This window comes from Eucalyptus grandis, chromosome 6 (genome assembly GCF_016545825.1).
Source record: "Eucalyptus grandis isolate ANBG69807.140 chromosome 6, ASM1654582v1, whole genome shotgun sequence".
NCBI classification, from domain to species: domain Eukaryota; kingdom Viridiplantae; phylum Streptophyta; class Magnoliopsida; order Myrtales; family Myrtaceae; genus Eucalyptus; species Eucalyptus grandis.
This window is the reverse complement of record NC_052617.1, coordinates 35762615-35777271: the sequence shown is the minus strand read 5'-3', so window position 1 is coordinate 35777271 and position 14657 is coordinate 35762615. Positions and strand designations below refer to the sequence as shown.

Genomic DNA, 14657 nt, shown 5'->3' with positions numbered 1-14657 from the left:
GCAGCACTCGCCGGACTCTGCTAGGAAGAAGCAGCAAGAGTACGTGGAAAGGTTGAACTGGGATTCTTCGTTTTTTTGTTTGTTTTCCCTTTACTAAGTAAGCCATTGCTCGCCTCCTTGGGGCTGGAATCATAGGCAAAACCTGCTTAATAGAGAAAAGCTGTGTTGTCGTCTTTCCGAAGTCAGTCCAGTTAACTAATTGTGAGTCTTTCAGTCATTCCAAGTCAGTCCAGTTAACTAATTGTGAGCCTTTCAGTCATTCCAATTGATATCGCAGTAACTTGAGTTTCTGCAACGAGCGAATCCGCATTTCACACGCATGAGAAGAGCTTGCAGCCGATAGGCAAAAGAAGAGCCAGCTCAGGTCTTTCTCTAACCCCCTAAATTCAGGAGTCACAAAGCAACTTCAGTTGAAGAAGCAGGCTCGGAAGGTTAGAGTGGGAGGGGCAACAGTTTCCACAAAACCTGCGAACTTCTTCATCATTGTCAGCACCTCAACCTCACTAGACATGCTCAACCTCATTGCCCTGGTCAAGGGGTCTGAAGCAAGTTCGGGTTACAATGAGAGGAAGAAGTCCTGGACTTCATCCACACTCACCTCAATGACATCCAGAAATGGGTAGGCAATGACGCAAAATATATCTATGAAGGAAACAAGAAGAATGATAGAGTTGGCAAAGAGAATGTGGATGGAATCTCAATGATGCACCAAATGAGTTATTCCATTAAAGCTGTGTATCTCAATTGTTTCCACCAGTTCGTGGATTGATGAATTTCTTGATCAGTCAGAGGTTCTCCTGGACAGTGCTTTCGTGACAAAATGAGTGGCAATTCCAATGGGACAGAACAGCAAGCAAAGAGAGACTGAATGCCGTGTCTCGATTTGATTTTCCAATCCATCATGAAAGACCTGCCTGCATTTAGTACGTTGCAACTGTCAATATTGTGCATGCGTGACATATAAGAGAGAGAGAGAGAGAGAGAGAGAGAGAACCTTGCAGCGAAGAGATCTACTGCCAGCAAGTGAATCCATCCAGAAGCTACAGTCATTTCATTTGTGAACAACTTTGCAATCGCAGGAAGCTGCACAATTAACAAACAACATCGAGATCAGAAGACTCAGATAGTTGTCTGAGAAGATAGACAGATTGGAATCAAATGTGCAAAGAGCACAAATAATAGAACCAGCTTCTTCTAATTGAACACACCTCTGGCAGGTAATATTTGCTTGAAAACATTGCCTTCAGCGTGTCTGGTGTCCAGGAGAGGTATAATAAGTATGCATAGAAAAGACCAAGCACTATAAATGGTACACCCGTCTTCATGGATTTCTTAGTCTGCATTTGCTCAAACATAATAACCCAAGTATTGCAATTTAATATCATTGGGCCAGTTGAAAACATCAAAAGTCAAGCTTAATTACATGGAGAAAACAGAAGATTATGATCCACTGGTTCGCACATCATGTAGAGCAAGCAAGAACTGTCCAAAATTAAAATTCACCACGGGTTTTTATGTCGACGCAGCAGACAATAGCAAACAATCTGCATAACCAAATGAAGTGAATCGGTCACACAATTTTAAGTTCAACCGACTAACATGCTAGCAGTAAGATTGCATGTTGGATAAAGGCCAACCCCCCCACAAACCCCAACCAAAAAAAAAAGTGAGAGCATTTCTAAAATAGATGTCATCAGATGAACTTGCTAGATAGAACCATAGAATTTGCAGGAACTTCATAACATTGAACTGACATCAGATATTAAGTATTGGAAGGACCATACAAATGCATTTCAAATGAATAAAAAAAGAAGAGAGGGAGGAGGGGTAATACCACTTCGGCCTTAGGAGCCACAACCATGAGAGTGTAGAAAGGGAGAACAGCAACAGTTCCCCAAGTGAAAGCACTGCTAGCGATTTGAGATGTTGGCAGCCCTGCAACAGGTTAATAGTCTGAGATATGGCGCTAAAGGTAGTGTGAAAAATTCTGGGTACTCCCAGAATGAATCTTTTTTTCTTAGTCAGATGTAATGTCAACCATCTGTTTTTATTTTTTAGTGGGTACTACTGGTATCTTTTTCTAAGATTGATGGTTGTGATTGACTGCTCTAGAAGTACCAAAAGATGTACTCCATCAATTCACCATATTTGCTCATTGAACCATCCAATCCTGTTCTAATTTCTCAGGTACCTAACTTTCCTTGACAAACTAAAGATTGACAGATACAATCATCACTTTTTTGTCGCAGATTGTGTGTCATGTAGAGCCACAACAAGCAAAAGGTTATATTGACTATAGTACCAGCACTAGAACCAGAGAGCGTCAAGTTTTGAGAAACTTACAAGAAGCATGTGCTCCAAGAGCTTTCTGGTTTCGGATGAACCTTGCTGAGTGTGGTATTGTAACAATTCTTGATCCTCTGGCAAAACTCCACTCCCTGGGTATGTTGTCTCCTGCCCTCGGAATATGTAGGCCTAAAAGCTCAGCGTGACAGCTTTTCAGAGGAAACGAGGATCTTTGATGTGCTCCAATAGAATTTTGATCTGAAGTGGTTTTTATCAATCTTGAACTGCCAATCTGTCCAAATGAAATTGAAATTATAAGAACAGCTCTCAGACCCAGACAAGATCTGTCTAAATTGCGAACAAAGTTACTCAAGCGGCCTGCTTGAATCCCATGGCAGTACCAACACTTGAAACCTTCTCAAATCAAGCACAAGAAATCACTCAGAGGTACAGAGTAACAGAGAGTTACAAGTTAGCACACGGGACATTACAAAAAGAAGAGAGGTAGCTTGCAGGTAAGTTGAAGATGTACATGGCCAATTTTCAGGACAAGTGATATGCTCAACAGAGAATGTAAGTTCTGAGTTGACTCCATTATTTCTATCATCTGCCGAACGAATGGAAGCAACAAGAAGAAACACGCACTTCATTTTTACTAAAATTACCCTCAATGAAGCAGACTCAAATTCAAGCACTTCCTTTCTTTCTTTCATTTCATTTCAGCGTTTCACCACGGCACACCCGCAAATCCGCAATCAACAATCAAACATAGAACAGTTCGAGCAAAGGGCCTTTCAAGAACGCCGGAAAGAAGCCAAACAACACACACACACACACACACACACACACACAAAAAGGAGCTCAAATTGAGAAACGCAAGAAAGAAAAAGGGCATTTCAAGAAATGAGAACCGAAAAGAGAGAAGATCAGATTGATACCTGGAGCGGAGTGAAGTGGGCATAGCACAAGCAAGAAGAGAAGCCCATTTTTGCAGCAGGAAGGAGATGTCCAGACCCGATAATGCCTTCTTCATTCGCTTCTAGTTTTTTATAATGAATAACAGCTCGAGCCCCCGAAAGAGAGAGAGTGAGTGAGGTGGGTTACTTCCCAATGCGTGCCCAGCAAAGCGAAAAACCCGCAGCTCAAAGGACGGAGGAGAGAGACACAAGAGAAATAGTGGGAGACATGAAAAGGGCGCTTTCCTTGTAAGAACAAGGTCATTCGGAGCGCACCGAGCGGAAGCACCGAAAGAGGAAAAGTCCACGTGCACTGAGCGTGGGAGAAATTGCCATTGGCCGGTCGGACAGGATAGACCTCTCCCAGTCTTTCTTTCGGTTCTTCTCTCTCTTCTTTCTTGCTTGACTCGCTTATTGGCTTCTTTTCTTTCTCTCCGACCACCCATGTGTCGACACCTCGGATGGCGTGCATCTAAATGGGATTCGTAAGATTTCCATGTGTCGGGTGTTTTTTTCGAAAGATTACAATCTGAATTGCCAAAAAAAGATAAAGTTTTTTTTTTCTCTCGGTGCTCTGCTGGGGCCGTGAAGTGAGCGACCACTTTCACGGTTTTCTCTTAGGCTAATTGCGATCCTACAGTGAAGGGCCAAACTCTTGTCGGGACGACGGGACCCTCTATGGATGGATTCAAATGAGCTGTTGGACGGCTGAGATCTTCCGTCGCCGTGGATCGAGTGCAAGAGGCCCGTTGACGGAGGGCTCCGTTACGAGATTCTTATCGTCGGGACGGGCTAATGTTGCGTGCGTCTAGAGTGACGGCTACAGCTGGGGGATTTTAGGATTATGCAACCACGAGGCCATTCAGAAAACCTTTTAATCTTACATTGTAAAAGGTTCTGCTACAGAGTGGGAGAGGCAACAGTCTCCACAAAACCTGCGGACTTCTTCATAATTATCGGCACCTCAACCTCGCCAGACATGCTCGACCTCATTGCCCTAGTCAAGGAGGCGGTCTGGAGGAAGTTCAGGGTACAGTGAAAGGAAGATGTCCGGCACTTCATCCACACTCACCTCAATGCTCTACATCCAGAAATGAGTAGGCAATGATGCATTATATATCGATGAAGGAAACAAGAAGAACTATAGAATTGGCAAGGAGAATGTGGATGAAATTTCAATGATTCACCAAATGAAGTTATTATTTTAAAGCTCTGTATCTCAACTGTTTCCACTAGTTCGTGGGCAAAAGAATTTCTCGATCAGTCACGAGTTCTCCTTCTTGAGAAAACTCAATCCAGATTTTGAAATTGACAAAACTTTCTAATTCTAATGTTTATGTTAGAACAAGTGTTGAGACGAGCACCTATAATGCTGAGCAACCTTCAAAAACTTTATCCAAAAGTCTATTCTATTCCAAAATATTCATATATCATCCTCATGAATGTCCTCCCACTCTAACGGGTTCAGAACGTGTCAAGGCCAAAACGAAGTAAATCCAGAACGAGAGAGATTGCAAATTTGACACGGGATCAGAGCGAGAAAGATTTAAAATATAATTAGCAATGGCTAATAATTTGGACTTTCCATAAATATATATTCATCGAGTCAAATCACAAATTAATGAAATCAATTTTAGAGACAAGTTCCAAATGAGAAAGATATATTTATGAAAATCAATATTCTATTTGTATGGGCGATCGGAATCAAGTGAAGATTCTCTCTGTCTTTAAGGGCCACAAAATCTCTTTGAATCATTCTAGCCAACGGGTAGATTAGAAGAAAATCATTCGATAATTGGCTAAAGGCTAGTGTAGAATGGAGTAATATTTAAGGAAATGAATCGGTCAAAAAGACATACATGAACCTGAAATTCCAAGGTCTAAAGCTGATCTCAATATTACTTGTCTTTTTCTATGAGCTTTACAACTTGTGATTAGAGAAACATTAAAAAGAGTGACTTATGAATTAGTGCGATCTACCAGTGAGTGTTTGCACTCATATTTGTAATCTCTTATTGATTCTTTAGTGGAATCTAGCAAGTAAGTTGTCAATGTGAGAGAGTAACCATAGGCTTAATTTGAGCCAAACCACTATAAAATCTCATGTGCAATTTTCTCTTCCCTTGACTCATTTTACTTAAATCTATTGCACACTTACAGGCTATTTCAAAAGTCTGTTTCATCACATGACAAATTCTGATCTTTGTTCATATTTTGATCTTGACTTATTCTATGTTGCATTTATTTGCCTTCGATTTTATTTTAAACACTTACTCACCCCCTCTAGGTGTTCATACTAGTTTTATCACTCCTAGTTAATGCTTTCGTGACGAAATGAGTGGCGATTCCAATGGGACAACACATCATGCAAAGAAAGACCGAATGCCGAGTCTCGATTTGGTTTTCCAATCCATCATGGAAGACTTGCCTGCATTTGGTAAATGGTAACTGTCAATACACATGCACGCATGAGAGAGAGAGAGAGAGAGAGAGAGAGAGAGAGAGAGAGAGAGAGAGAGAACCTTGCAGCAAAGAGATCTACAGCTAACAAGTGAATCCATGCAGAAGCTAAAGCCACTTCATTTGTGAACAACTTTGCAATCCCAGGAAGCTGCACAATTCACAAACAACATCGAGATCGGAAGACTCATAAAATAGCACGATAGTAGTCTGAGAAGAACGATAGCCAAATTGGAATCAAATGTGCAAAGGGCACAAAATAGTAGAACCAGCGTCTTTCAATCGAACACACACCTCTGGCATGTAATATTTGCTTGAAAACACTGTCTTTAGCGTGTCGGGTGTCCAATAGAGGTATAATAAGTATGCATAGAAAAGCCCAAGCACTATAAATGGAACACCAGTCTTCATGGATTTCTTCGTCTACATTTTGCTCAAACATAATTGTTAGGGAAATCCTTATGACGTTTTGAAAATGACAAAATAAATCAAATGCTACCAATGTGTTTAATGGTTGAGTAATAGACTATGCAAATAATAAAACGTGTAAATGATTTTATCAAAGTCTATATTTGGAAGAACTAGAAGACAAACTCAATACCGAAGCTGAACTTATTTAGACTGTGTCCAAACCTTAAGGCTCAATATGTTCAAAAGTAGAATATATTCAAACTTATGTTTAGATTGTAAAGTCTATTTCAAACGGAAGATACTCAGACTCTACTTCAAACGAAAAACACTCAAACTTTACTTCAGACTGAACACACTCAGACTTTACATATAGAATGAGACACAAGTCCAAAATGTGACAAGGTCCAGAACAAGACACAAGTTCAAAATGTAGCAGATTCAAAACGAAACATGTTCAAAACGAGTTAACTTAACAAAACGTAACATAAGCCCCAAGCATATAACGGCTAGTGATATGATTTGAATTCTACATCAAAATAGTTTTGATTAACTCAATCTAATTGATTGACAATTGGATCTTGAAGACAAGAACTTTCTAAACAAAGAAGCTCTACTTATGGAATCAAGATTCTGTTTGTATGGGCGATAGAATCAACTTGAGATTCTACTTCTGTCACTCAACGACTACTAAATTTTCTTGATATAGATCTGTCTAATAGGTAGATTGGAAGACGATTCTCTAGGTACTATCAAACGGCTAGTTTAGAAGTAGATGAGTATTTAAGGAGACTAGGGACCTATGAGCAAGTAAGAGACGAAACGTAGAGTTTATAATTCCAAAGTCTGAACCACATTCGATCATACATTTGTCTTTCGCGAGCTTAAACATTTGTGATCGTGAAAAAAATACCAATAGAGTGACTTAATGAGATAATGTGATCTATCACTAAGGGCCCGTTTGGTTCAACTTTGGGGAAATGGCTTTACATTTCCCCAAATATCTCTGAATGAATGGACATTTTGTGAAGGCGAGAGTGTTTAGATACTCATTTTTTATGTATATTTTGCAAAGCAACTTTAAGTTAAAAAGAAAAAGGAAAAAAAAAGGAGAATAAAAGAAAAAAGGGAGGAGGAGATGCAACCACGTGGAAAGGGGAAGATCGTGGGGAAGGTGGCTCGACAATGGTGCTAGTGGCAGTGGGGAGGCGGTAGCGACGGCGGTTTTGGGGGGCTCACCCGAGGTTGCCAACCTTAAGCGACGTTTGGGTCGTGCACCAACCTCGGGCGACGTCGCCCAAGGTCAAGCAACCCAAGCGACACTCAAGGTCGTTCGACCTCGGCGAGGCTTCTCGATGGCTAGATCTAGTCGCTTGCGGCTAAGCTTCACGGTGGAGCAGCAAGGCCACATCCAAGGAAGAAAACAATGAACAGTTTTTTTTTAGGACAAAAGGGGAAAACAAAATTATCAATGAGGGCAATATTGAAAAAGAAAAAAACTCATTGAACCTTATATCAGCATTTCAAAGATAAGCATTTGGCCAATGAGACCTTAAAATACTAAACCAAACACATAATATTTTTCCCAAAGGACTTTGGGGGGCTCAAAGCCCATTAGGAATGCTGAACCAAACGAGGCTTAAGTGTTTACACTCAAATATGTAATCTCTTGTTGATCATATAGTGGAATCCAGCCAGAAGGTTGTTAGCATGGGAGAGTGGACGTAGATTTGATCTAAGTCAAATCACTATAAATTTTGTGTGCAGCATTCTCTTCTCTTAACTCTTCTTATTTAAGTCTGTTGCACACTTACAGGTTATTTCAGAAGTCTATTCCATCGCATAACAGATTCTGAACATCTACCAGAAGTCTGGTGGCTCGTTTATTAGACTCCAATGCTTATTTAGACTTTGCTCACAATTTATTTTATTCTAAATTTATTTGTCAAAACTTTTTTAAAGACCTATTCACCCCCTTCTAGGTGTTCATACTAGCATTTTTCAATATGCATATGTGTTGATTGGTTGATATTATTTATTACATAATATTGAGCTACGATTATTTCTATATATTGTTGCTCAATCTGTTTTGTTTTCTTTTGCTTCAAATCACGGTTTTTGAAAATCTAAAATTTGACGATTGATTTATCAATATTTTAGAAAGTGTGTTTACACATCTACATATTCAGAGATTATTTGTTATCATCAAAAAGGAGGAGATTGTTAGGAAAATCTCTTATGATATTTTGAAGATGACAAAATAAATCAAAGGCTACTAACGTGTTTAATCGTTGAGCAATAGACTATGCAGATGATAGAATGTGTAAAGGATTTTATCAAAGTCTATATTTGGAAGGACCAGAAAACAGACTCAATGTTGAAGTTGAACTTATTCAGACTGTGTCCAGACCTTAAAGCTAAATATGTTCAGAAGCAAAATATATTCAGACTTACATTCAGATTGTAAAGTCTATTTCAGATGGAAGACACTCAGACTTTACTTCAGACGGAAGACACTTAGACTTTACTTCAAACTGAATATACTCAAATTTTACATACAGAACGAGACACAAGTCCAAAATGTGACAAGGTCCAAAACAAGACATAAGTTCAAAACGTAGCAAATTCAGAACGAAGCATGTTCAAAATGAGTCAATTTGACAGAACATAACATAAGCCCCAAACATATAACAGCTAGTGATATGGAATGGATTCTACATTAAGATAGATTTGATTGACTCAATCTAATTGATTGACAATTGGATCTTAAAGACAAAAACTTTCTAAACGAAGAAACTCTACTTATGGAAATCAAGATTCCATTTGTATAAGCGATCAGAATTAACTTGGGATTCTACTTCTATCACTCAACGACTATAAAATTTTCTTGATACAAATTTGTCCAATGGGTAGATTGGAAGACGATTCTCTAGATGTTGTCCAACAGCTAGTTTGAAAGTGGATGAGTATTTAAGGAGATTAAGGACCGATGAGCAAATAAGAGACGAAGCGTAGAATTTATAATTCCAAAGTCTAAGTGACCTTCGATCATACATTTGTCTTTCATGAGCTTAAACGTTTGTGATCGTGAAAGAAATACCAAAAGAGTGACTTAATGAAATAGTGTGATATATTACTAAGTATTTACACTCAAAGTTGTAATCTCTTGTTGATCATATAGTGAAATTCAGCCAAAATGCTCTTAGCATAGGAAAGTGGATGTAGGCTTGATCTAAGCCGAACCAGTATAAATTTCGTATGCAACATTCTCTTCTTTTAACTCTTCTTATTTAACTCTGTTGCACACTTACAGGTTATTTTAAAAGTCTGTTCCATCGCATAACAGATTCTGAACATCTACCAAAAGTTTGATGGCTTGTTTATCAGATTATGATCCTTATTCAGACTTTGCTCGCAACTTATTTTATTCTGCATTTATTTGTCAAGACTTATTTAAACACTTATTCACCTCCTCTAGGGTTCATACTAGCATTTTTCAATAATAACCCAAGCATCGCAAAATTAATACCATTGGGCAATTGAAAACATCAAAGATTAAGATTAATTACATGGAGAAAACATAAGATTTGGACCCATTGGTTTGCACAACATGTAGGGCAAGCAAGAATCGTCTAAAATAAAAGTTCACTGCAAGTTTTTATTATAACACAGTAGACAATAGCGAACAATCTGCATAACCAAATGAAGTGAATCTATCACGCAATTTTAATTTTAACCAACATGCAATCGGTAAGACTGCATGTTGAATAAAGGCTAGTAAGTGAAAATGAGACTGCCCCTCCCCTCTCCCAACAATGAGAGCATTTATTAAATAGATGTCATCAGAGCAACTTGCTAGACAAAACCATAGAATTTGTAGGATCCTTAAAACAACAAACCGATTTTATTGATAAAAATTCCCTAATTGATTTTGAAGATTGATAAAACTTTTCTTAATTATCTTTTGATTCTGATGATAAGTTTTTCTAGGTGGAAACTCTTATATATATATATATATCATCAGACGTTACTGATCAGACTCAAGGATGTAGTGAAGATCTTATCCTTAATATTCAATCTCAACGGAATGTGGTATAGATCCAACTACAAATCATTGTGCTAATAGTTAGAAGATTGGCATGGATTCCTTGCTTATATATAAATACACACACACACACACACACACACACACATACATAAATATATATTGATCATTTGAAAGGAAAATATGGAATACAATCTTACTTATTTGGAACATCTCAATCTATCAACGGAAGAATCAAATGAAGACAGAATATTTTCCGAAGGAATAACTCAACTTATGAAAACCCTATTTAATGTATGGGTAGCAAATCTTTCAAGGAACTTTATTCTCGACATCAAATCTTCTATAACATTCAAGTCCAATGAGTTGAGTGGATGAATTATCTTCAAAGCTTGGGTCCAACAGTCAGCTTGGATACTGAGGAGTATTAAAGGAAGTTGTAATGCTAAAAGATGAAAAAGAGAATATTCTAAATTCCATAAGTTCAACAAAGTCTTATCCTTAAATACTTTCATCTTTGGTGAGATGTTCATTCTAATCTTTTAAAGGTTGTGAGTGTGAGATCAAACAATCTTTCACACAAGCTTTAATAGTGAATACTCAATCCTTAAAACCTCTTATTGATTAATCATAGTGAAATCCAATCGATAGACTATCAGTGCGAGAGAATAGATGTAGACCTATCAAAGTTGAATCAATATAAACTTGCTGTGTGCAATTTATATTTTGTGATAGATTATTATACATTGGTAAGATCTGAGCATTGCACCAGTTTGTTACCAAATGTTGTCCTATCGCAATATTATCTCAATTTTGTTTAATTCAATGTTCTTACCTATTCACCCCACTCTAGGTAATAAATCTAGCCCTAATAGTATTAAGTATTTGAAGGACCATGCAAATGCATTTCAAACAAACAAAAGAAGAAGAGAGGGAGGGGGGAAAGTACCAGTTCGGCCTTAGGAGCTACGACCATGAGAGTGTAGAAAGGGAGAACAGCCGCGGTTGCCCAAGTGAAAGCACTGCTAGCAATTTCAGATGTTGTCAACCCTGCAATGGGTTAATAGTCTGAGATATGGCACCGAAGGTAGTGTGACAAATTCTAGGTACTCCCAGAATGAATCTTTTTTTCTTACTCGGATGTAATCTCGACCGTCTGTTTTTATTTTTTTTGTGGGTTCTACTGTTATCTTTTTCCAAGATTGATGGTTGTGATTGACTGCTCTAGGAGCACCAAAAGATCTACTCCATCAGTTCACGACACTTGCTCATTGAACCATCCAATCCTGCTCTAATTTCTCAGGAACCTAACTTTCCTTGACAAATTAAAGATTGACAGATGAAATAATCACTCTTTTTTGTCGCAAATTGTGTCGTGTGGAGCCACGACAAGTGAAAGGATATATTGACTCATCACCGGGAAGCAAAATCAATATTATCCATTCAACAAGACTAGAGAATTAGCGCTATAACAAGAAACCGTCGAGTTTTGCGAAACTTACAAGAAGCATGTACTCCAAGGGCTTTCGGGTTTCGGATGAACCTTGCTGAGTATGGTATTATAATAATTCTTGATCCTCGGGCAAAACTCCTCTCCCTGCGTATGTTGTCTCCCGCCCTTGGCATCTGTCGGCCTAAAAGCTCAGTGTTACAACCTTTCAGAGGAAACGAGGATCTTTGATGTGCTCCTATAGAATTTTGATCTGAAGCCATTTTTATCAATCTTGAACTGGCAATCTGTCCAAATGAAGTTGAAATTGTAACCTGACAAGATCCGTATATATTGTGAATGAAGTTACTCGTGGAACTGAGGGATTTGAATCATTATTTCAGGTTTCAAAACAGATGCAAGTAATTATCGTTTTGTCTATGGTCCTGCTGTAAACTCATACTTCTATTATTGGACATATCTATTATGAGAAACATGAACTGAATACAATGCAATTTTCCAACTTATTCAGGAGAATGATGATAGGTAATCTCAGTGTTGACGCTTATAAACTTTCCAGTTCATCTGAATTGTGCCCTGCATCCTAACGTTCGCTTTCAATGAACCTAGAAATGGGGAAGAATCGACACCGATTATGTGTTTCATATCACGATAAGTTACACAAAACCATTTATACCGTGTTTTTAAAGGCTATTATCAACTTAACTTGTCATGTACTTCAGTAACACGACATCAATAAGCATGCACCAGAAATTGTGATATGAAATTGAGCCATGCCAGTAAGACGGCATCATATTCCAATCTGCATCCTTGTGTGGTACACCAGATACGGCTGCAGTAACTCTTTAATTCCATATGGATAGTAGCCGTTTAAGAGTATAAAGAACAATATGCGATTAACAGGAGCAACTAATCGGGTAATCAATCACGCTAAGCGTTATTGCGATCCTCCCAACGTAGGTCCACATTGAAAGCAGAGGAGTAGCTTTTGGGAACACGACATTCAAGCAGCCCGCTCGAACCCCATGACAGTACCAACATTTGCAACCTTCCCAAATCAAGCACAAGAATCACCCACAGGTACAGAGTAACAGAGTAACAGAGAGTTACAGATAAGCATACAGGACATTACAAAAAGAAGAGAGGTAGCTTGCAAGTGAGTTGAGGATGCATATGGCGAATTTTCAGGACAGGTGATATGTTCAACAGAGAATAAAAGTGCTGACTTGACCGTATTATTTTTAGGAAAAATTCCAAATAAGCACCTCAAGTGTCCTCATTTTCTCAAATGAAGGTCTAAAGTGGATATCATATCAAATGAAGGCTTGAAGTATTATCATTTTCTTAAATAAAGATTTGAAATTGACCTTATTCCAAATAAGTGCCTAAAATAGCCATATTAGTCTCAAATAAGGGCTTAAACTCACTATTTGGTCAAGGGCAACTTCGTTTTTTAAAATTTTTCCTTCTCTATTTCTTTTTTTTGTTTTTTTCTTTCCAAACTCAAAAAAAAAAAACACACACACACACACACAAAGGGAGGGCTCCCTCCGGTCTGTGGCCGCCGCCCCATCTCTAGTGGGGGGATGGTGATGGCCAGCAGGGTTACTTGTGCGAGGGCCAATGACCATTGCCGACAAGAGCCAAGGGCCAATAGGCGCTTGCCAGAAACTAGAGAGGTAGGCTACCCTTGCCCCTCAACCTAGATGGCAAGGTTTAGGGCCATTGGGTGATGACCGCCAGGCCTGCACGAGAGCCTCACCTAGATTTGGGAGAGGGTTGCTGCTCTCTCTTGTCTTTAATGAGGGCCTACTAGGCCTCACCTTTGGTTGGTGAGGGTCACCAGCCCTTGCTCAAGCGCCAACGACCCTACCAGCCCCACCAACAATGAGGTAGCGGCGCAAGCAAGAGGGTCCTCCCGCCTCTATTTTTGCTTTTGAAAAACAAAAAGCTTTTTTTAATTTTTAATCTAATTTAAATTTAAATTATATTTGGACAAAAATATTCCTAATCGGTCGGCGAGGTTAGGCTCTTATTTGAAACAATCATAATCACTTCATTCTCCCTTTTGAGACCGATATAGCCACTCGAAGCTCTTATATGAGAAAATAGTGACACTTCGGGTCCTTATTTAGAATTTTCCCTAATTTTTATCACTTGCTAAATGAACCGAATCAACAGGAAACACATCTTCCATTTCCACTAAAATTACCCTTAATGAAGCAGACTCACATTCAAGCACTTCCTTTCTTTCAATTCATTTTAGCCTTTCACCACGGGACACCCGCATATAAGCAATCAACAATCAAACATGGAACAGTGCGAGCAAAGGGCCTTTCAAGAACGCCCGGAACATTCAAACTCTGGAACATGAGAAAGAACCCAAACAAAACAAAAAAGGGAGCTCAAATTGGGAATCACAAGAGAGAAAAAGGGCATTTCAAGAAATGAGAACAGGAAAAAGATAAAGAAAGAAGAACAGATTGATACCTGGAGTGGAGTGGAGTGGGCATAGCACAAGCAAGAAGAGAAGCCCATTTTTGCAGCAAGGAGGGGATGTTTAAACCCGATGATGCCTTCTTCATTCGCATGGTTTATATAATGAATGACAGCTCGAGCCTCCGATAGTCAAAGAGAGTTAGGTGGGCTACTTCCTAATGCATGCACAGCAAAGCGAAAAACCCGCAGCTCAAAGGACGAGGAGAGACAGAGACAGAGAGAACTAGCGGGAAACAGGAGAAGGGCGTTTTCCTCGTACTCACATGGGCAGAGTCGAAGCACCTTCCAAACAGGAAGCAGAGCTGTCCACATGCACTCACATGGCATCGAGCCCCATCAATAACATTGCCGTTTAGGCATGTGCAAAACGGACAGCTCGAACAAAACCGTCCGAATCGGACTAGATTAGCCGGTTTCATTTGATTCCCAGAAGTGTTGATCCGGTTCCCAATTTCTAAAAGTAAAATAGGTGTACAGGCGATCCGGTTCTTGATTTTGAGAGACCGAACCGACTGATTAAACACTTTTTCAATTCGATTTCAAATAATGAAAA

The 14657-nt window shown here is 39.0% G+C and overlaps 2 protein-coding genes across 4 annotated transcripts; both read right to left on the bottom strand.

The window, feature by feature from the left end:
• Positions 1-453: 453 nt before the first annotated feature.
• LOC104449431 (protein ABA DEFICIENT 4, chloroplastic) lies at positions 454-3578 on the bottom strand. Its single transcript, XM_010063589.3, has 6 exons — positions 3225-3578; positions 2344-2578; positions 1835-1935; positions 1209-1337; positions 995-1083; positions 454-914 (listed from the first exon to the last, which is right to left on the bottom strand). Exons 1-6 carry the CDS (start codon positions 3270-3272, stop codon positions 782-784), a joined length of 735 nt encoding a protein of 244 aa, XP_010061891.1. The 5' UTR covers positions 3273-3578; the 3' UTR covers positions 454-781.
• Positions 3579-4783: 1205 nt separating this feature from the next.
• Positions 4784-14489, bottom strand: LOC104449430 (protein ABA DEFICIENT 4, chloroplastic). 3 transcript variants are annotated; one of them, XM_010063586.3, is made up of 6 exons: positions 14096-14483; positions 11658-11892; positions 11105-11205; positions 5997-6125; positions 5765-5853; positions 4787-5670 (listed from the first exon to the last, which is right to left on the bottom strand). In XM_010063586.3, the coding sequence occupies exons 1-6, from the start codon at positions 14141-14143 to the stop codon at positions 5526-5528; spliced, it is 747 nt and encodes a 248-aa protein (XP_010061888.2). In that variant the 5' UTR covers positions 14144-14483; the 3' UTR covers positions 4787-5525. The 3 variants fall into 3 exon arrangements, with proteins under 3 accessions (XP_010061889.2, XP_010061888.2, XP_010061886.2); XM_010063584.3 differs by having other exon boundaries at positions 4789-5670; positions 11658-11919; positions 14096-14478; XM_010063587.3 differs by lacking the exon at positions 5997-6125 and having other exon boundaries at positions 4784-5670; positions 11658-11919; positions 14096-14489.
• Between the last annotated feature and the right edge of the window lie 168 nt (positions 14490-14657).

Excerpts from the sequence above, each read along its gene's own strand:
- LOC104449430 (XM_010063584.3), bottom strand. The coding sequence starts at position 14,143 with ATGGGCTTCTCTTCTTGCTTGTGCTATGCCCACTCCACTCCACTCCAG. Across the intron at positions 5,854-5,996 it reads GCAAATATTACATGCCAGAG|CTTCCTGGGATTGCAAAGTT; the intron begins GTGTGTGTTCGA and ends TGAATTGTGCAG. Across the intron at positions 5,671-5,764 it reads GTAGATCTCTTTGCTGCAAG|GCAAGTCTTCCATGATGGAT; the intron begins GTTCTCTCTCTC and ends TACCAAATGCAG.
- LOC104449431 (XM_010063589.3), bottom strand. The coding sequence starts at position 3,272 with ATGGGCTTCTCTTCTTGCTTGTGCTATGCCCACTTCACTCCGCTCCAG. Across the intron at positions 2,579-3,224 it reads CCCACTTCACTCCGCTCCAG|ATTGGCAGTTCAAGATTGAT; the intron begins GTATCAATCTGA and ends TCATTTGGACAG. Across the intron at positions 1,338-1,834 it reads TGGCTCCTAAGGCCGAAGTG|ACTAAGAAATCCATGAAGAC; the intron begins GTATTACCCCTC and ends GAGCAAATGCAG.